This window comes from Elaeis guineensis, chromosome 6, assembly GCF_000442705.2.
Source record: "Elaeis guineensis isolate ETL-2024a chromosome 6, EG11, whole genome shotgun sequence".
NCBI classification, from domain to species: Eukaryota; Viridiplantae; Streptophyta; class Magnoliopsida; order Arecales; family Arecaceae; genus Elaeis; species Elaeis guineensis.
In genome coordinates this window covers 65370223-65393631 of record NC_025998.2, presented here as the reverse complement: position 1 = coordinate 65393631, position 23409 = coordinate 65370223, and the positions used below count along the sequence as shown (strand labels likewise).

Sequence of the window (23409 nt, the reverse complement as noted above, 5' to 3'; positions counted from 1 at the left end):
GTGGAATCGGAGATTGTCCAGTGTTTAGAAGACGATCTAATTTTTGGGACAGTTCATCTACCTTTTGATGGATATCTATGGCATTTCCTACTTCATATATTCCACCTCTTTTTGAGTTTAACATGGGTTTATCTCTAATAGAGGCAGACATATGATATAATGAATTTTCACTTAAAATTTCAAACAGTTGCCATGCCTCATCCTCACTTTTCAGCATAAATGTCCCACCGCATGATGCATCGACCATTTGTCGATGTCTTTCAGAGAGCCCATCATAAAAACATTGGATTAACTGCCACTTGGGTACAGCATGGTGGGGACATTTTCTAATAAGGTCTTTTAATCTCTCCCATGTTTCATGAAACATTTCTCCATCTAATTGGGAAAAACTAGTTATGGCTTTCCTTATTTGATTAGTTTTTCCTATGGGAAAATATTTCTTGAGAAACTCTCCTTGCAGCTGGTCCCAGGTTGATATAGTCATGGAATCCAAAGTATGTAACCAGTATTTGGCTTTGTCCTTAAGTGAAAAAGGGAATAATTTCAACCTAAGAGCATCATCGGAGAAGTTGTGAATTTTGACAGTTGAGCATATCTCAAGAAATTCTTCAAGATGTTTATAAGGGTCTTCATTACTAAGTCCATAAAATGAAGGTAACATTTGGATTATACTGGACTTAATTTCATATTGAGTGGCCTCCACAGGGGGTACTTGAATACAAGGAGAGTAGGTATATGCGGAAGGAGTAAAGTACTCCTTCAATTGCTTGGGTGGATCATTCTCCTGATTTCGGTCCATCTTTTTATGTCTGTTGGCTCTAAAGGTTCTTTCTATTTCTGGATCAAAAGGTTGGATTTCTGGTCGTAACGATCTACGGCCAAGCATACACCTTACAATTATACTATAGAGCACACACAGAAATATTTTTTTTTTTTTTATAATATATATTTTTATAATAAAGTGAGAAAAGAATGAAGAAAATCTAAAGAGAAGAACCTAAGAATCTTAAATCTATGAAAAGGGAGAAATTAATTAATGTTTAGATGTTAATTGCAATCAACTTAAACAATCATAGACTCTCTATCCTAAGGTTAACTTAGATCTAGACAGCTCCTAACTTTCAAGATTGCTTTTGAGCACTCCAAGCTCAAGACTGACTAACTGACTCGGCCAGGTAAGCGTAAGATGTGGGAGGTTCTCTGCTCGTTGCTTTCCTTAGACACCAACTAAGTTGGCCAGGTCAGTCAACGGAACCAATTGAAAACCACTTTCTTTAACCACTTGCCTTAGACACCGAGCAATTAACCAATCCGCACTCGGTTCAACTCTAGAGCTTTCTTATCCTATTGAGCTCGAAATTCCTAGGGTTGACGTCTAGTTGATTTTAAATTAAGGTCTAGGTTATGCAAATGCAAGGGAGTGATTTGTGGGCCAAGGAAGGGTGATCAAATCCCCACCTTATCTGGTTAATGGGTTATTGCCCTTAAGATCAATTATGGAGATGCAATGCAAGGAAACAAGGTGTCCAATCAGGTTAGAAATTTTTATATTTGAGGTTACGCTATTTTAGTTAAGTGTTATGAAATGTCAGTGGTTTTTTTTTTTTTTTATATATATAATTTTATCTTTTTATATATATATATATATATATTTTTTAATTTTTTTTTTTTTTTAGTTTTGCAAGAAAATAAATTTAAGTGATTAAGTCTAAAAAGCAATAAATTACTGGGCTATAAAAAGTAGCAAATTATTCTAAGCAGCAAAATTCTAAATAGTAAATTAGTTATGCAAGGTAATTCTGTAATTATGCAAATAAGATTATTTAGCTAGAAAGCACTGAAAAAAAAAAATTTAAAACGAGAAATAAAAACTGAAAAGTATATTTTTTTTTAAAAAAAAAATTTTAAAAAAAAAAATTTTTTCAAAAAAATTTTTTTTTTTTTTTTAATTCAACCGTGCCAAGATCCCCGGCAACGACGCCAAAATTTGATGCGTAGTCGTTGATAGCACCAAAAGTAACTCTACTCACTATGTAGGTAGGATGAGTCGAGATCGTATCCTCAGGGATCTTGGGCTAAATTGAAATTGCAAGGTAAAAGAAAGAAGCGTTGTTTTTGATTTAGAAAATAAATTATCGTAAAATTGAGGTAATTAAAAAATAAAAAGAGCTCGGGAGTTTTGAATTAATTTGCACTAGCAGAGTTGTATCTCTTTTTTAACTAAATAGATGTGATTAATCTTAGGAAAAATACCTATCTTTCCTCGGCACGCTCCGTACCCGTAGATCACGGCGCGTCTCCGGAAAGACTAGGTACACAACTCTTCTTTCCTCGGCACGCCCCGTATCCGTAGATCACAACGCGTCTCCGGAAAGTAAAAGTTGTTCCTAATATTAATCTAACAAGAAAGCATAAATAAAAGCATATTATAGGGAGCAAATAAAGAACTCATGACAATTTAAATAAAAAGCATAATCTTTATTGCATATAAAGAAATACAGAAAAGTTTAGAACAATAAACCATCTCTGTGTCGTTACAAAATTTCTTCTCCACTCCCGAGACTGCTAGCCTAGCTGCTCATGAAGTAGTCCCTTTCTGTTCCTCTATGCAAGGCTCTAGAAGAATTTCTAGGCTCCCCCTTCAATGAGAGTACAAAAGTCTTTTTATAGGTATTATTAGGAGGGAGGAGTTTTACATGATTTTTCGATGTGGGACTAAAAAAATACAAATCTTTCAAAACATTTCTAAATATTATTTTTTTCCTTATTTTGAACTTGTCTGCAGTGCGCCCACACCCGCGAGATGCTGCACCCGTGCCCGCATCAGCGCCCGTCCCGCATCCGCGCCCGTCCCCGCGCGTCCACGCCGCATCCCGCGCGTCCACGCCGCGTCCCGCGCGTGGGTGTTCACGCGCCAAAGAATTTACGCGCGCCAAAGCATTTGAATCACGTGAAACCGCCCAGATCAAATTCACGTGAATCCCTTTTTCTTATATTCCAAAAAGAAACAAAAGTTCCATCATAATGACATCTATATCCTTTTTGCATTCCTTGCATAGTATCTTCATTTTCTATAATACCGGATGCGTCTTTCTTTTATTTTAATTTTATTTTAAATCCAATTTTCTTCAAACTTGAGTCTTTTTGATCTATGAATCGGACTCTTTGTATCGGCGATCACCTTTCCTGTAAAACATAGAAAGAAACATCAAATTCTTAATAAATAAGATAAATTAAATATAATTTTTTAATTTAAAATACTTAAATTAAGTGTTTATCAGAGCCGGACCTCATCCCCGACTCCGACTGCAGGAAGGCCTCGTCCGGACTCCTACGGGAGCCAGACCTCGTCCCCGACTCCGATGCAGGCAGACCTCGTCTGGACTCCTACGGGAGCCGGACTCCGTTCACGACTTCAATCATAGGTAGACTTCGTCCGGACTCCTATGGGAGCCGGACTTCTCCCACAACTTCAATCACAGGAGGACTTCATCCGGACTCCTACGGGAGTCGGACTTCAAGCTCCTGTTGCAAGCGATCCACTCTGAGTTACCACTGCAAACGAACTACTTCAAGTTCCTACCACGAGCGGCCTTGGCCGAAACTCCTCGACAAATGATCCCCGTCCGGGCTTCTACGAAGATCGGACTCCAACCGAATTTTGGCCGACGGTCCTGGACCCCCTGGCAGGCCCCAGTAATGTCCACGACTCTGCTCCACCTCCTGCGACGGATCCCACGCAGCTCCATCACTCTCTGACAGGCCGTAGTAACGGCCACGACTCTGCTCCACCTCCTACGATGGATCCCACGCGGCTCCATCACTCCCTGGCAGGCCCCAGTAATGACCACGACTCTGCTCTACCTCCTGCGATGGATCCCACGCAGCTCCAACACTCTCTGATGGGTCGCGACAACGGACGCCGCTCCACTCTCCACAACTGATTCCATGTGGCGAGCCATGGTGACAGCCACGACTCCACCCCATTACTCTTCATGATAAATTTCTCCTGGCCCCGTGCATCCCACTTTTAGGCGGTTACAAACGTCGCTATCAATCCGTTGCTCCCTCTGCCTATAAAAAGGGGACCCCAGATACGTTATTCTCTAAGCTCTATTTTTTATCCCAAAACTCTGCTAAAATTTTTGTTCGAACACTCCATTCTTGTTGAGGCAGAGAACTGACTTGAGCATCGAAGAGTCTTGCCGGAGCAACCCCACCTCCGGTTTAGACTTCTTTTGCAGGTCCCGACGGCGATCGTGACTCCCTCGACTCCAACTTCTCCGACGCAGGCAAATTTTTGCACCAACAGAAACCATTGCTCAAGTCAAGGAGTTAAGGTCCCATCAATGCACCAAGCATATTCTACACCGCTATCACCTTATCTAGAAGATCATGGATCAAGGTGACATCGAGCTTCAGAAGATCGATGGAAAAAAGAATCTAGTTGATCTATTTACTAAAACTCTCAAAATCAAAGAGTTCGATGATTACAAGTCGAAAATGGATATTCGATACGGTGTTGATTGGCTTTAGTCCAAGTAGGATTTGTTGGAAAATATATCCCAAAATCAATTATCAATCTGTTAATGATCGTACTTATTTTTATAAATTATATATATTTTTTTATTAATAAAAATTATTTGGTATTTTTATTACAAAGTATTCATCTTACTTTGAACTCCTGTGTTGTAATGAAGTCCTTAGGACTATAATTAATCAACAAAAGTGGTTTTGTCATTTAGTCCTTAAAAATATTTATGACCAAATGATATGCCATTAATAGGACGATAGTAATATCGAGTATAGATTATTGTGTGCAATATAAGTTGATTGTCCTCTTAACCAAAGAGTGTAGAGATACTATTATGGCATGCAGATAGAATGTAGAAGTACATTCGTATCGAACGTGATCATATACCGAGCACTCTGCTGTCAAGAGTAGCTCATAAAAGGTATGGATATAAGTATCCTTCAGATCTGAGATCACTATGGTGACTTGTAAGTAACTCACTATACTTTAGTATCGGACCATCTAAGTTTTTAACTTAGTGACAGAAGGACACTAGATGCAATCAAGTACTTTTCAAGTCAGTGTGTAAGTCAAGATGGAATTGATCCCTCTGAATTAGAAGGAGATATGCATCAGTGTATTTCAATGAAATCTTGGTCAGAGTAATCCATGTTGGAAAATATGTCCTAAAGCTAATCGTTTGATGATTGTGCTAATTATAATTGTATATGAACTGATAAATAATAAAAATTATTTGACCTTATTCACCATAAGGTTACATCTTCTAATAAATTTCTATATTGTGATGAAGTCCTTAAGATTATTTTGATCGATAAAGAAGGATTTATCGCATAATCCTTAAATTGGTTCGTGACCAAATGATACATTATTACTAGGATGATAGCGATATCAAGTGTAGGTCATTGTATGCTGTATGTATTGGTTATCTTTGTAACCAAATGATGTGGAGATACTGGTATGGCATGCAGGTGAGATGTAGGAGTACATCATTATGGAATGTGACCAACCGTGGAGCACTCTGCTGTCAAGGGTAGCTCGCCAAGGGTATGAGTATAAGTATCCCTTTGACCTGAGATCACTATGGTGACTTGCAAGTAACTCACTGTACTTTGATATTGGACTAACTGAGTTTTTAATTCAGTGACGGTAGATTTTTGGGTGCAGTCAAGTATATGTCAAGTCGGTACGTGAGTCAAGATGGGATTGACTCCTCCGAATTAATAGTAGTTAATGTATTAATGTATTTCAATTTAACAAAATCTGAGCTCGGATAATTCATATGATGGATTTGAAAAGATTGAAATATAATGTGGATGACTTATCTAGGATTGATAGTTAAATTTTAGATTGTCCTCGAGCATTAGGATCAAAGAGATGAATTATAGGGTAACCTTACACCAATAGGTTTTTGAATGTTGCTTTATCTTCATTCGACCTATCCGAACGTTGAGTCATCATTGCTAGATAGTTACATCGATTGGTTTAGAAAGTTATTCTTGTGCTGCTGGCTTAGGTTCGAACCTATGGGGTCACACTCAAAAAAAATTTCTGACTGATCATGTGGCTGATTAATGATTGAGAATCATTCAAGGACTTAATCGTTAATTCGATTGATGATTAACCTTATGCAAAAGTTATAATAAATTAATTCACTAGATGTTAGTAAATTAATAAAGAATTAATTAATAATTAAATTACTGAATAGCTCAATTTAATTAAATAAAAAGGATTAAATAAAATCTAATTGAATTAGATTCAATTAGGTTTGATCCGATTAGGTTATGAGATGACCTAATCGCTAAGGAAGAATTATTCCTAATTTGATCAAGACTTCAGTTAAATCAATTCTTAATTTGATTAAGATTTAATTAAAAATTTATAAATCTAATTAGATTAGATTTCATATATTTTATTTGGGCTAAACCAGATGTGATTTGGTTTGGATTCAAATAAGAAAGTTAAGGGTCCATATTGGAATAGGACTCTTCTCCTTTGCGCCACCAAGTTTAAGATGCCATATCTCCTCACGCCAAAAGTTTTTTGGCATGAGATTTCTTCATGAAAAAGAACTTTCCTCTCTCTTTCTCACATCTAAAATTGGATGAGATCTGATTTTAAAAGGTATGTTCAAATTAGATTTGAAATAGGATGCCTTAAATATAATGTTTGACATTATCTACAACCTCTCCACACCAACATATTTTTTTTCTCTTTATGTGTATGATATTTTGAAAAGATTTTTTGTGAAAAATTAGTTAGAGAATTGATTTATCATAAAAAAATATGGAAAGGGGCATTCCATATTTTTTGACATGTTTTGATATGAATTTTTGAGTAGGGGCGACAACACATTAAAGAGTCCATCATCTCTAGGACTCTTCATCCCACCTTGTGTGTGTAAGAGACCTGAGAGAGAGGCCTTCATGTTAAAAGGAATTGGGCATGGGTTCATGGCATGAAAAAGAAGAGGAGAGTCCTTCTTGTTGGGGTGTGTGTAAAATCTATTTTCTAGAATTTTAGTCCTTAGGATTTGGGATGAGAAAAAAATATAAGAGAAAATTGTTTTTTCTCCTTTCTTCTTCCATATCCTCATCTCCTCTAGATGATCATCTTCAACCTCTAGAAAGATTTCAGAGATTTGAAGAAGAGATCCAAATCAAGAAAGAAGAAGGTCTTCACATGAGCTAGCACTCTCGAGAAGATCGATCAGGTCGGAACTTCGAGTGAATTTTTCATAGAGATCAGATGCATGTGCGACTGTGAACAATCAGTGAAGACCCTCTCTATTATATCTCTTAATAGCGATGATCATCGATCCATACTCAGATATCGAGTTCTGAACTCAGATTAGAAGTAGATGTGATCTGCTGCTCACATCATGCATGTTGATTTTATCTTCAGATTATTTTAGATTTTATATGTAACATATCATGTCATAAATCTTAGAGTAGTTTGATTTGATGACTAAATCATATGTATGTTAGATAAATTTGATTAATCTATTTATTTTTTACTATAATTTATTTAAAAAAATTTAAAAATATATGCATAAAATTGCCTATATTTTTCAACAGTGATATCAGAGCTCAGGTTTGTTATGACATGATTTATGTACATATTAAATCTAAATTTTAATTTTATTTAGATCTGATATATGATATTTTGATCTAAATTTAATTAATGATTGATCATATAAACTAACATAAGATTATCCTATTGTAGGATTTACCTCTTACAGTGAAAAGATTGTCTTAGTCTGTACTGATCGTTGATAAAATCTGATTTTATGTGTTGCATGTGATGCTTATGATTTGATTTAGATATGATCTAAAGTTGTAATCAAATTTGATGTAATTTAGATTAGATCTAAATTCATGCATATGTGATATGTGATTAGATTAGATGATCCGATTAGTAAGTACTTAGATTGGACTGATCACCAGGCCATCCGATCATAAGAGCAAGAAAGATTTAAAAGCCTTCTCTTCCCATTCGATGGGGTGCTCTTATAACATATAGGGATGTCATGTGATTAAATCTCATGAAGAAGAATGTAAAAGGAAAAACTTTTTTTCTGCAAAATTCTAAATTTTGAAACCCCAAGTTTGTTGTATGTGATTCAAAATTATATGAAATATAAAATATCTAATCTATATGATTAATATAATTTTAATCATAAGAGAATAAAATTTTAAATCATAAAAATTTTAGATATGATCTAAAAAATATTTATGATTGATTTTATTTTAGTATTATGCAAGATTTTTTCAGATCTGAAACTCTTTGAGAAGTGCTCGCACAATCATTGAGCTGACTCAATTTTGATCTGAGTTAACCCAGTCCCCTTATGTAGCTGGCTCAATATTGGTTGAGTCATTTTAGTTTCAGAATTGAAAGTCTTTGCATAATATTTATCATAAATTATTTATAAAATAAAAAGATTAAAATTATTTCAAACCTAAACCCATATTAATGTTGAAACTTAATTGAGAATTAAGTATAGAATCGATTAGATGTAAAATTGTGATTTAAGATCTAATGACATTATATAAAATATGAAGGTACAGGTTAGCTCAAATCAGATCTTTTTAATTGGGTTAGACTTAAAGTTAAAATCAAAGAATTAATTGATCATATAGAGAAATTGATTAAGTCTAATCAAATATTGAATTAGATTAATCAGGATTTCTCTAATATAATAGTTGTAGATGATCAAGTCCATATCTTTGATTAGATCAAATGGACATTAATTGTAGCTCGGTGTTTGAACCCAAATCATTAGGTTGATCAAATTGAAACTAATTAACCAATAGATGTCTAAGGTAAGTTTGGCATTTCGATCGATGATTTTTAATTGGGAGTGGCTTACCTAACCATTTTGATAGTGTCTAAGACAAGCTTAGTAGACCCTCCCACTGATCTCACTTATCTGATCAATTTGGTAGATTATATCTTGATTAAATCACTAATGATTCTAGTTGACCCATGTCATTAAGGTTGATCAGTGTGACTGATCTAGGTGCCATTTCAACTAGCATGACCCTAATCTAATTCAATGACTTAGTGAAGTCAATGAAAAGATTGTGGTTTACTTATTGATCTCTTCTCATCTCTTCTCTAAATTGATTTTTAAATCTTCTAAATTATTAAGTCCATAAAATAAGCTATTTATGAAGATAATTAGATCATAGCCTCCTATTAAGGTGAATGATAATAGGTCCATTATTTTCGATTGACATTACAGACGCCATCCATCTGGTGTTCTTTCTGAATGATGGAATTATTAGTTATCATATGATGACTCTGTTATACTATCTGATGATAGTTGGATTGATCGAGCCATCTTCAGGCCTGATCATTCATTAATTAAAAATACTGAGTAGGTTCATGTTAATGGTTTGACCTAACCGAAACATTCAGTGGAGACCCATCGCCTACTGAAATAAAATTTGAAAAAAAAATTAATTACTAAAAATTATTTGAAGAAATAATTAGTTGAGAACCTATTCATAGGTGCATATGGGTTGACCGAGCCATTCTCGAATCTGTATGCAGTCTGTGTAGATTCTAGTACCCGCTAAAGAATTCAGATAATTCTTCAGATTGGAGGTAGAGGCTATCAATTTATATAAAATAGTGGGAGAACCTTTAGACTAAAGTCTAAATTTTTAGGCTTAATCAATTCATAAACATAGAGGTCTTCTGTTTTCCTTTCAGTTATGGCTATATATCCGTTGCTTCATTCATTATTTGATAGTGACTTATTTATAACTCCACTTCGATAGATAGTATCGAAAGTTGTAAATAGTTTTAGAGTACGAATGGATCCTAAATATGATTATGAATCCAGCACCTGAAGTTTTCATATCCAACACACATGATACGATCAAAGACACTTATTAGAAGTGCTCAAATGATAATATCACCATGTGATGTTTTTAACAGTAACAAAAAATTATGAATTTAGTTATAAATTCGATGATGCTCAGTGGGAGAAAATCCTTCAAATATTGAAGGAGTTCTTTTGCACCTCTGAAGATGTATTTTCAGTACAGTAACAATTCTTTGAGAAAGAAAAGAAAAAAAGGTGCTAAAGAGTCATGCTTAGGCTGAAGAACTCGAACTGATAAAAGAGTCTAAGGTTAATCTAGTCTGACAGAATCTCTTGATCCAAACAGACTAAGGAAGAGAAATTAGCAAAGGATTGCTGGATAAAATACTTATATAATAACACCTTGTGATTTCTCTATCTGTGACACTACTATCTAGATATTGAATATTGAAAGTTCATGCAAATTGTTGCAACGACTTCAGATTAGTAGAAAGTTTGAAAATAGCAAGAGGTTCCTGAATGTTGGAGATGGAAGTTATGTTCTAATTATGATTTTAAGAATTCTCAAGCAAGTTTTTAATTCTAATAATATCATTTTAATGATTGTCACTATTATTTAATAATTTTTATGATATCATTATGAATGATGTCAAAATCATGTGGACAACTAAGAAATGGCATTTACAAATAGTCATAGCCTATTAGTATATTGTACATAATAAATAAACTTCTTAAAGTAGATAATATCACAAATATCTATCTTTGACAATTTAGACTCGATCATTTAACAAGAATAGGATCAACAGAAGATAATTCTTGAAATCAATGATTGTGAATCATTATCAATCTGTCAATCCTATCTCTTTAGTAAGATGATCGAATCACCTTTTACTAGAAAAGATGAACGAGCCAATGATGTTCTGAATCTAATACATACTGATGTATTGGGTCTACAAACATATTTGTCATAAATTTGAATTATTTAAAATATTCAAATAATTCCATAATAAGGTAGAGAAACAAACTAAGAAGAGCATTGAAACTCTTTAGTCAGACCAAGGAGGAGAATATTTTTTTGGTAAGTTTTTGACATATCTAGAAGAGAATAAGATTCTCTCTTATTGGAATCGACTTTGTTAGACATAGTTCGATCCATAATGGGGTTTACAAGTCTGTCAGTCTCCTTTTAGGGTTATACTCTTAAGACTACTTGTTATGTTCTGAATTAGATTTCGAATTAATCAGTCGCAAAGACTCCATATGAGATATGGGCTAGATGTGAGCTGATACCTTCTTACCTTAGGGTTTGAGAGTGTTTGTTTTATGTCAAGCATTTGTAGACAGATTAGCTTGGACCTTGATCTCATATATATTATTTTGTAGGATACCCAAAGAATCTAGGAGATATAACTTCTACCTTGCTAAAGAATAAGAGTTATTCGACATTTCTTTCAGAAAAGGAGTACCATAATGAAGGTACTGATGCCTTTAATGTGAAACTTATGAAGTTCGACAGATAGAAAAATCGATACAATCTAGTGAACCCATAGAATTAGATTTAATTAGATAATATCCAGAACCCATGGAAGAGACACCATTAAGGAGATCTGGTAGAATACACCGCATCCGTCAGATAGAGACTTCGGTTTCTAGATCTGGGACGTGATCATATTGAACTCGATAAGAACAACAAAGATTTGATCATCTATATAGATGCTATGTAGAGGTTCGACTCTGATTAATGGCTTGGAGCCATAGAGTCTGAAATAGAGTCCATGAAGATCAATGGTGTATGGATACTCATTGATCCATTCGAAGGGATAAAACCTATAGGGTGTAAGTGGATCTTTAATAAGATCAGAGAGCGCAGACGAGAAGGTGGAGACCTACAAAGGTTGTCTGGTTGCCTAAGGATATCGTTAACATTATGGTATTGACCATAATGAGATATTTTCTCCTAAGGCAATGCTAAGTATTTTGGAGTTGGAACGTGTATTTTGATAAATGATCAAAATGCATGGCTTCATTGAGAACAAAGAAGAAACCTGCAAATATAAATGGATTATTAGTTTTGTAAGTGTATTTCTTATTTTGTATATGAATAAAATTTTTTTAATCGAGAATGATATTCCTTACATTATAAAAAATAAAGATTTTACTATTATCATTGTTCTCCATAAAGAACTTAAGAAAAGGCACCTCTCATCCTAGGGATGAAAATCTATAGAGATAGATCTAAGAGGCTGCTTGAGTTATCCCAATCCAATGTACATAGAGTATTTATGAGTAGAATCTACTCTATCATATATACCATGTATGAGATTAGATATGGTATACTCATAGGATAGTGAGTGAATATCTGCAAGATCTAAATGAGAATCATTGGAAGATCATTCTTAAATATTTGAGAAATACTAAGGATCAATGGTTCGGTTATGGAGACTGACTTAAAACTGTAGAGTATGACTCTAGTTTTTACTTAGATATAATAATAGCAAGAACGTATCAGAACACATCCTTATCCTAAATAATGGAGCAATCTCCTAGCAAGATTCCAAGCAGAGCAATATAGCCAAATTCAAATTGCAAGGTAGAATACATTGTAGCATTCAATTCTTATAAGGAAGCTATGTGATTGTACGGTTCACTGACAAGCTAGGAGTGGCACCCTCCGAAGATGATCCTGTTGTATTGTACAGTACCGGAGCCATAGCTTATGCCAAGGAGCCGAAGTCCCATTAGCTTATCAGATATTGTGTATCGCTATCACCTTATTCGAAAAATCTATTAAGGTGACGTCGAACTTTAGAAGATCGATGAAAAAAAAAAATTGATCAATCCATTTATTAAAACCTCGGAATCTAAGAGTTCTGAGATGATAAATCAAAGATGGGTATATGATACTATATTGATTGACTTTAGTCCAAGTGAGAGTTATTGGAAAATGTATCCTAAAGTCAATCGTTTGACGATTGTGCTAATTATAATTGTATATGAATTGATAAATAATAAAAGTTATTTGACTTTATTCATCTCAAGGTTATATCTTTTAATGAACTCCTATGTTGTGATGAAGTCCTTAGGATTATTTTGATTGATAAAGAAGGATTTATCGTGTAATCTTTAAATTGGTTCGCGACCAAACGATATGCTATTATTAGGATGATAGCGATATCAAGTGTAGGTCGTTGTGTGCCATATGCATTGGTTGTCCTCATAATCAAATTATGTGGAGACACTGGTATGGCATGTAGGTAAGATGTAGGAGTACATCATCACGAAATGTGACCAACTGTAGAGCACTTTGCTGTCAAGGGTAGCTTGCAACCAACTCACTATACTTTGCTGTCAAGGATATGGATATAAGTGTCCCTCCGACCTGAGTTCACCATGGTGACTTGCAACCAACTCACTATACTTTGATGTCGGACTAACTGAGTTTTTAATTTAATGACGAAAGATTTTTGGACGTAGTTAAGTACTTGTCAAGTCCATGCATGAGTCAAAATGGGATTGATCCCTCTAAATTAGTAGGAGTTAATGCATAAATGTATTTCAATTTAGCAAAATCTAAGCTTGAGTAATCCATGTGATAGATTTGAAAAGATTGAAATACCATGTGGATGACTTATCTATGATTGACAGTTAAATTCTAGGTCATCTTCGAGCATTAGGGTCAAAGGGATAAATTATACGATAATCATACGTCAATAAGTTCTTGAATGTTACTTCGTCTTCATTTGACATATTCGGACGTCGGGTCATCATTGTTAGATGGTTACATCAATTAGTTTAGAAAGTTATTCCTATGCTATCAACTTATGTTCAAACCTATGAGGTCATACTCAAAAAAAATTTTTGACTGATCATGTGGCTGATCAATGATTGAGAATCATTCAAGGACTTAATCGTTAATTCGATTGATGATTAACCTTATGCAAAAATTATAATAAATTAATTTATCAAGTGTTAGTAAATTAATAAAAGATTAGTTAGTAATTAGATTGCTGATTAACTCAATTTGATTGAACAAAGAGGATTAAATAAAATCTAATTGAATTAGATTCAATTAGGTTTGACCGATTAGGTCATGAGATGATCTAATCGCTAAGAGAGAATTGTCCCTGATTTGATCAAGACTTTGGTTCAATCAATTCTTAATTAAAATTTGATTAAAAATTTATGAACCTAATTAGATTGGATTTCATATATTTTATTTGGGCTAAACTAGATGTGATTTGGTTTGAATTTAAATAAGGAAATTAAGAGTCCATAATGGAATAGGACTCTTCTCCCTTGCACCATCAAGTTTAAGATGCCATATCTCCTCACACCAAAAGTTTTTTAGTGTGAGATTTCTTCATACAAAAGATCTTTGCTCTCTCTTTCTGACATCCAAAATTGGATGAGATCTGATTTTAAAAAGTAAGTTCAAATTAGATTTGAAATAGGATACCTGAAAGATAATGTTTGACATTATCTACAACCTCTCCATGCCAACATATTTTTTTCTCTGTATGTTGTGATATTTTGAAGAGATTTTTTGTAAAAAATTAGTTGAAGAACTAATTTACCATAAAAAAATATGTGAAGAGGCATCCCATATTTTTTTTGGCATATTTTGACATGAATTTTTGAGTAGGGGCGACAACACATCAAGAGTCCATCATCTCTAAGACTCTTCATCCCACCTCCTTACATGTTAAAATAAAAGAAGTTTTATTTCATTCTTGTGCATATAAGAGACTTGAGAGAGAGGCCTTCACATTGAAAGGAGTTGGGCATGGGTTCATGGCATGAAAAAGAAGAGGAGAGTCCTTCTTGGGGTGTGTGCAAAATCTATTTTCTAAGGTTTTAGTCCTTAGGATTTGGGAAGAGAGAAAAATATGAGAAAAATTATTTTTTCTCTTTTCTTATTTTATGTCCTCATCTCTTCTAGATGATCATCTTCAATCTCTAAAAAGATTTTAGAGATTTGAAAAAGGAATCCAAATCAATTAAGAAGAAGTCTTCGCGTAAGCTAGTACTCTCGAGAAGATCGATCAGATCGAGACTTCGAGTGAATTTTTTGTAGAGACCGGATGCATGTGCGGCTACGAGCAACCAGCGAAGACCCTCTCTATTATATCTCTCAGTAGCGGTGATTGTTGATCCGCACTCAGATTTCAAGTTCTGAACTCAGATAGAAGTAGATGTGATCTACTACTCACATGCATGTATACTGATTTTATCTTTGGATTATTTTAGATTTTATATGCAATATATCATGTCATAGATCCTAGAATAGGTTGATTTGATGATTAGATCATATGCATGTTAGATTAATTTGATTAATCTATTTGCTTTCCACTGTAATTTATTCGAAAAAATTTTGAAATACATGTATGAAATCGTCTACATTTTTCAACAATCCATAAGATAGATTTGAAAGGTTGAAATACAATATGATCGACTAAATTAGAGTTAACAGTTAAATCCTAGGTCACTTTGAATATTAGGATCAAAGGGATGAATTATACGGTAACTATACACCAGTAGGTTCTAGAATGTTGCTTTACAATACTTCGACCTATCTGGACGTCAGCTCACTATTGCTAGATGGTTACATCGATTGGTATAGAAAGTTAATCCTATACTATCAACTTAGATTCAAACCTATGAGATCACACATATTAGAAGATTTGATCAGATCTGATGGCTGAAGAGTCCAATTGAATTGTGACTCTGGTAAAGAGTCCCACTGGGATTGGAACTGGGACTTTGGAGGAGAGTCCCACTGACACTGAGATTCTACTATTAATAGAGAATTAATTAATAATTAGATTACTAATTGACTCAATTTGATCGAGTAAAGAACTTTGGATCAAGTCTAATTGAATTAGATTCAGTTTATTTAGATTGGGTTTGATATGATCAAGCCTGATTACAAGAAAATTTTGATCCTAATTCGATCAGGATTTTGACTCAACTAATTTCTAATTGGGTTAGAAATTTATTGAGATAATTGAGTTTCTAATTGGATTAGGTTCATTTCTATTATTGAGTTCAAATCAAATTTAATTTAGATTAGAATTGAATTAGAAATAAAGAGACCCAATCGGCTGGGATTCTATCCTCATCTCTTACGCCACACCTGAACCCATGCCCATATCTCCACACCAAATTGGATTTGGCTTGATCTTTTTGGCATCAAATGAGTGGACCCAGTAAGGGTGGGCAGCAATGGTTGATGAGTTATAATTCTATCTTCTGTCTAATTCGAATGCGATCCAAATTAGAGATAAGGTGAATACAAGGAAAAGAATTTTTCAAACAAAGAAAGTTGTTGGCACCTAAATGATTTTTTTTTTATTTTTCTTGGAGAGTTCTTGGGCATGTGAGACACCAGATTTCTTCTCCACACCAAAAATCTTTTTCTAAAATTTTTTGGGATGCCAAAAGGTTTTGGCGTGGATAGTGTGGTTCCCTTACTTGGACGAAAACCCTAATCCCAAGTCTATAAAAGGGTGGCTCTTCCTCTTAGCATCATATCAATTCCTCCCTTGCTGATTTTTATTTTTCCAGAGCCCTTCTCCTCTTCCTCTCTTTCTTCTCTAGATATCCTCTTACTTTGGAGTATCCAAGATATTGGAAGAAGAAGGAAGAAATTAGCCATCAAAGTTTTTTACAGGCTAGCACCTCCAAGCTCCCTGATCTGCACCAGTCTTCGTGTAGATTTTCTGTAGAGGCCAGATGACTTACATGTGGTAGTGAGCGATCTGAGGGACATCTTCTCCAAGCGTTGGACTAGCGAAGATCAAGATCTTCTTGGTTTGGTAATTATTTCTAACATGTCTTGATCGTATCGTTAGATCTAGGATTGCAGCATCGATGAGATCAATGCGAGTTTTTATTTTCAGATCTAAAGTGCATGTTAATTTATATCATAAATCTTGACATGATAGTCTAGATTAGATCTTATGTATGTGATTTAGATTAAATCATTTAATCTTACTCTTTCGCTGTATAAAAATTTTAAAATTGCATGTATAGCACTACCTATGTTTCCTACAATGCCCCCATCCCCAACTGTACAAGTAGGATAGATATAGCCTGAGACACACTCACATGCTGTTCACTACCATCCAAAATTTCTACTACTGTCAGCTCAACGAAAATCTCAATCACTATAAAAATTTCCTGTGATGGGATGCCCAAGATAGTGTTCGTGTTCTGATCATCTTCAATAGGTACGCCAAATACTGTCCAGCAGTATGAATCAAAAATCTATATACTAGAAAAATTTCACAATAATTAGGATTCCATCCAATTACAGCATAGTAACTCACAGAAGTTCTTGATATGTTACATTACGGTCCACCATGATCATCCGGATCCTTCTACCATTGTAATATGCACCATTAGTATTACGACTTATCCTCCCATCCCATTAGAAGATAACAGTGATAAGATTTGGATCCATTTTATTGAAAATTATTATAAGAAGTAACTGCATGAATATACGAACATATACTCACTAGGAGGAAGTACTTAACATTTAAAATGGCTTACATAATAAATTCATCCTATCATCAACTAATAGGTATAGAAGATCCTATCCTACTTAGAAATTGTATTGATTCTATATATAATTACAGTAATCAAACGATACGCAATAAGGGCCGAAAGAAATTTTGATCGTATTTTTTTTTAGTTCTTCCCACACGATTGAAAATATGTAGGGAGAATTAAAGGAAAATACTATTCGAAATTTTTTTTGGCTCCTATTGCGCATTATTTGATTGTTGTAATTACTTATAGATAACTATAATTTTTAAATTATTCAAACTGGATAGTTAATTGACCAATGTATATAATTCTCTCGTCTATATAAAAAAAATATAAATATACGGATACCTTAGAATATGTATATTAATCAAAAGATGGATCTATGATTCCTTGCGATGCAAAATTTTTAAAAATTTAGATAAAATAAGAAATTATTTTGATAATTTATTTATAAATTAACATTATTTAGATAAAATTACATTCTTTCTAAGTAGTCCATTTAAAGAAATAAATTTATAATTTATATAAAAAAATAAAATCATGAAAATAAAAAAAATAGGTACCTGCCTTTCTGGATGTGGGGTGGGGCCGCGCACCAAGGACCATCGAGAGGAGGAGTGGGGGCGGGAGGGCTCTGGGATCGCCGATAGGGAGGGATGGGCGCCAGGGACTGCCGAGGAGGGAGGGGGGGTGGGGAGGGGCGCTGGGGACTGCGGAGAGGAGGGAGAGGCAGCGGTATGTCGGGGAGGAGGGGAGGCAGGTCGAGTGGAGGAGGGAGGGCCGTCAGAGATTGAGAGGGAGAGGGGGGTTATCGTGTCGGGGACTGAGAGGGAGAGGGAGGGGGGTTTCTTGCACCAGGGGTTTATCACGTCGGAGATTGAGAGGGAGAGGGAGGGGGGTTTCTCGTGCTGGGGGGTTTCTCGCACTGAGGACCAAGAGGGAGTGGGAAGGGGGTTCTCGCGTTAGGGATCGAGAGAGAATTGGGGGTCGCACAGGGAGAGATGGAGGTTAATTTTTTTCTAAGTGACAGAGAAAGAGAAGGAAGGGATTTAGTTGAAAGGTTAGTGAGGACCTAAGTTACCCTACGGTAGGGTGACTCTATGAATCGCCGTATAGTAGAGTCGCCTTACCATAGGGTGGATCTCTAGTTGCTGACTCCACACTCTAGGTGACGTGTAAGATGATGAGTCAGTATACAAAGTCATCCTATTATAGGATGATTTTGTTTTGGATAATATTTTTATAAATATTTTAAAAAAATATTATTTTTATAATTTTTTTTAAAATAAATTTTATTTGGATAAAAAGCTTCCTTTTAGACACTCCAAGTAAAACAAAGCTCCGAGTGCTATGTATTGTTGTACATATGATGCCGGTGGAGCAAGAGCGTGTCTGGTCTCGTCTAGTCTGGTCCGACCCCGTACCCGTTAGAATTCCGAGATTCAGCACCATTCCAGGTTCGGGGTTCGGACGGAAAGGTGAACGGCGTCGAGGTGGAGGAGGAGGTTAAACGAGAGGTGGGCTTCCTTCTTCTTCGTGCTCTTCGGAATTGTCATATTCCATTCAAGTTGGGAGCATCGCATCCGCATCCGCATCGGTACCTTTTTCGCTGCGTTGTATTCTTTCTTTTCTTCTTATTTTTTGATTTATTGTACCCACCGCCCTATGTTGTCCTTAGAGATGGGATTCTCCTCCTCCTTGAGCATGATGGGCTGTGCTTCTTGTGGATTTGTACCCGATAACAAGTCTCTTCTTCTGAGAGGGCCCTCGTCAATGGGAGGAGGACGACTCCGTTGGTGGCCAAAACGTGGAAGCAGAGAAGGACCAAACTTGGTGGACTACAGCATGCCTTTTAAGCTCAAGTCTCCACTAGGAAGAAGACTTGTCGTGTCTTCCCTTGAACCTCAGGAGGAATTCTCTGGAAGAACCAGCCCAAATGAGGTAACCACGTCTCTCTCTCTCTCTCTCTCTCTCTCTCTCTCTAACTCTTTGATGGAAAAAAAAAGAAAAAGAAGAAAGAGAAAGAAACAATGGACAATGTTATGAATTATGGAGCGCTTGTTTGGCATCATTGTCGTCTTTGTGTTTTTGTTTCTATACAAATTAGTGAAATTATCACTTGGAGATTGTTGTTGAAGATAGCATTTGTACAGAACTTGTACCATCCTTTGCTTTTGTTTTAACTCTTTTTACGGAGCAAAATCTCAAAAGAACAAAAGATTTTTTTCCTCAAACAATTTGAAAAGACAAAAAGGTTTCATCATACATGTTGTTCAATCTAGTTCATTTTTTTCTCTTGGATTTTTGTAAACGAAACCGGAAAACTGAAGCATTACCAAATGGGCTCACAGCTTTCTATTTCCAAGTGTTTCTGTAATGGCTATGCATTAGAAACCAAACTGCTGTTTCTGATCATATGAAGCCTGATCGATTGCAACCTCTGTTGTTGCTGTTGTTTTTACTGTGTGGAAGTCATCCTTCAGTGCAGAGACAATCTTTGAATACCCTTCTTGCTTGAATAAGGTCCTAGAATTTTGAACTGCTAATGTGTCATGACAAATTGAAATTTTCGGCTAGTCTCAGAACCTGATGAGTTTTCCTCTTGTTTGTTCGCATCATGGTGTCAACATTCCCGGATATCCATCCTAATTGGTGGATTGTTGATAGGATCCAGACTGTCCAAGATCATAATTAAGCATAAGGATTATTGATTTTAAAGAAACACCATTAGTTTTGGATCACAGGAAAATATATCTGGCTTACTTTTCTATTTGTGAGCTGTTCTCGACTTAAAAAGGAGCTAAGCCATGACGTGGATGACTAAAAGGTTAGCCAGAAATTGGTGCTTAATTGCTGAACTTAATATAAGTTTATTTGTAATGGTTTTCCCCCTACTTGGGACTAAGTTTCTGTGCCAACTTTCTAGTAACCATACATCTTGCGCTTCATCCATCTAGGATAAAATTACACCGTACTCCGTTTATGACATACAAATGAAGTGCTAACTCCCTACAAGGGCAAGTTGTTGAGCTTGCTAAGCTCAAATGTTAGGACCTGTTTCACCCTCCACTGGCTAAACATGATGCCGTCAGGATTATTAGAATTATTTCTGATATTGTACATAATTCTGATGGCTTAGATAACCCTTTTTAGTATGGAGTTTGATCTGGTCTATACTTTGGGTTAACTATTTGTTAGATCTCTATGTAAACAGCATGGATATTCTATTATGATTTAAGATACTTGATGATGATGATAATTTATAGATCGAGCTGTTTTTCACATAAGGCCTACATTTCTAATTCTATAAATTTCAGTGTTTCTCTTTCTAGTTCTCCTAGTTAGCCATGTCAAGTTGCCTCTGAGTTCATCATAGAAGAAAGCTATCCGTTCCGTATCTTAAGCTGGTTTTCTGCTGTTCACAATGAGCTGCTGTATAAAAAACAGATTGGGGCAGTAAACAATTATTAACTTTTTTCTAGTGCTTGACCATCAGAAAATAAAATATTCAATTTTTTGATAGAAATTTTTTAACTGATACCAGCAGTATCTCTGAGATGTAAGTGGATGAACTTTTAAGAAAAGGATGCTTTTAGGTATGAAATGGCTAAAATATGTGACACATAGGTAAGTGATGTAAGCTTTATCAAAATGCTTGTCAGTGTATATGGATGGTTGGAAAACATATGACTGAATTTCTACAATCTTCACAATGGAACCTCATTCATAGAAGGAACTTCCTTTGGGTACTAATTCACCGCCGGTTTCTTACTGCTTTGTGCTTGCAAAGTTTTTACAAATCTGCTCATACACCAATCAATGCTAGAAATGCTGCCTCTTTTCCTTTTCCTTCACTTGAATGTGAACAGACAACTAAATAACAAGCTTCATCCTGCTGGCTTGTAGTCAGCTGCATGGACCCAAGTTTGCATTTTGTTCTTGTCCAACACCAAATCCTTTATAAGAAGTGCCTGTATATTAGGACAGAAGTAGATAGTTGCATGCATATGTTGCTTTGTCATGCAGAAGTAGTTCTTAAAAGCATAAAATCTGCATGTATTTCCAGTGGATTTGCTTCTTATTGATTTATTTGTAATGTTATCTAGTTTGTTTCAGTAGATGATTTTCTTATGTCTCTTGAGATGAGTTGCTTATATTTTTATGTGCACCATATCAAGTGAAGACAAGGTTTAGTAAGCCTGATTGTGCTTGAACTTCTATGAAGAGGGAAAAATTTATCATAACAGATATGATGGTTACTTTTCTTTGTTAAAGGTGAGGAAGGAGATAGAAATGTGCTATGAACTTGTACACAAGCTTGGAAGGGGAGTAGTTTATCTGGGTTCTTCCAGAGTAAGATCAGACCATTCACATTACTGGCAAGCAGCAGAATTGGCGAGAGAGGCAAGTTAATCACATCCTAATAATTTCTGTCCGATACCATACTTGATGGAAGTACTAATTTGACATGGATTCCTATAAATTATCATGTTCCAAAGGCAGTATTGAAGTAATCGGCAAACCAATGCATTTACAATCTTAAAGGTATCATTTATTATTTGTAACCATTGTTGACATTGTTTGTTAATGTCCTTGTTGTCATCGGCATCATTGTTATCATCATCACTATTTCTTATTGTTGTCATGGTTGAAATCATACTTTTCCCATCTTATAGGAAATATGTGTTATGAGAATTACGCATAAAAGTCAATAACAAGTTTAGTGTTAGGTTCAAACTAAAAAATGGCATTCCAAATTCTACTAACCTCTGCACTCCTGTGCATGAAATGTACATGTTTTTGTGGAGGTTTGTTATACATACGAGCTCATGGCACGATACATATCTCATAAACAAAGGACTCAAGCATTTTTTTTCTTTTAAGGTAAAGGGAACTGATATGTCAGCATGAATAGACTCATGTGTAAAGTAATTATCATATCAAAGTTAATTCAGCAGAAAATCATTGCGTTTAGCATGCATGGCATGTTTTATACAAGCAGAACCAGAGAAATGATGCAATGATTGTAATAAATTTGATGAATTTAGCATTTATACTTTGGCCCTAGCTCCTAATCCCCTTCTTTCCCGAAACGATAAACAAAATCATCCTAAGCCCCTTTTCTCCTGCAAAGTGTAGAGGTACGGTGGCGCAGCGGAAGGTTGGATTTCAAAAATTTTCTTAATAAAAATCATAGCTATCGAAACCCCAGACCCAAGATCTCCTTACTGACATCAATCAAAGCTGAATATAAAAGATAGATTAAAGAAACATACCTATTTAATTCTGATTTGGTGATGATCAACTTCCACAAGACAAACAAGTGTATGTCCTCCAACGGTAATCCACACAGGACTCGATCAAGGAAGTACTCCTCTTGAAACCTTGCTTGCTGAATTCTTCTTTAAGAATTCCTTAGCCTTTTTAGGATTAAAACTCTTCTAGACCTTTTCTTTGTCCTCTCTCTTTCTTTTTCCTTTCTCTTTTTTTTAGTCCTTACTAATTCTCTTCCTAAGCCTTTGCAATGTGCACCATTATGAAGAAAGAGATGATCACATGCCCATATATGGATCCAAGAGCCAAATTGATGATTTTGCTCACGTGCGTAGAAGCTTGATGCGGTGCGAATCAGATTTGGCAGGAATTTGAAAGAAATTATTACTTGGAAAAAGGGCCGAGTTTAGAAGCTTGTTTTGTTCTTCCTAATTCACCATGATCTCCAGCCACCATCATTTCCATAGTAGCAAGACGCAATCAAAGTTGTTTTGTTCTACCTAATTCACCATGATCTCCAGCCACCATCATTTCCATAGTAGCAAGATGCAGCCAAAGTTATTTTATTCTTCTTAATTCACCATGATCTCCAGCCATCATCATTTCCATAGTAGCAAGATACGGCCACTATCATTTCTTTTGTAGCAAGATATAGCCATCATCATTTCTATGATAGTCAAATTCTGTTATTTTCTTCCATTTACTGAATTTGTCTTATGTT

General features: G+C 35.3%; 1 protein-coding gene and 1 non-coding gene across 2 annotated transcripts in view; both read left to right on the top strand.

The window, feature by feature from the left end:
- Window positions 1-306: 306 nt before the first annotated feature.
- On the top strand, window positions 307-412 carry LOC140859012 (small nucleolar RNA R71). The gene has a single exon (XR_012142412.1). It is a non-coding gene; the product is annotated as a small nucleolar RNA R71 (small nucleolar RNA).
- An 18385-nt stretch (window positions 413-18797) lies between these two features.
- LOC105042264 (uncharacterized) overlaps window positions 18798-23409 on the top strand; it is a 66452-nt gene continuing 61840 nt past the window's right edge. Inside the window, exons 1-3 of the mRNA XM_010919398.4 lie at window positions 18798-19011; window positions 19093-19355; window positions 21690-21818. Coding sequence (XP_010917700.1) covers window positions 19095-19355; window positions 21690-21818 — 390 coding nt within the window. The 5' untranslated portion in view covers window positions 18798-19011; window positions 19093-19094. The remainder of the gene's footprint in view (window positions 19012-19092; window positions 19356-21689; window positions 21819-23409) is intronic.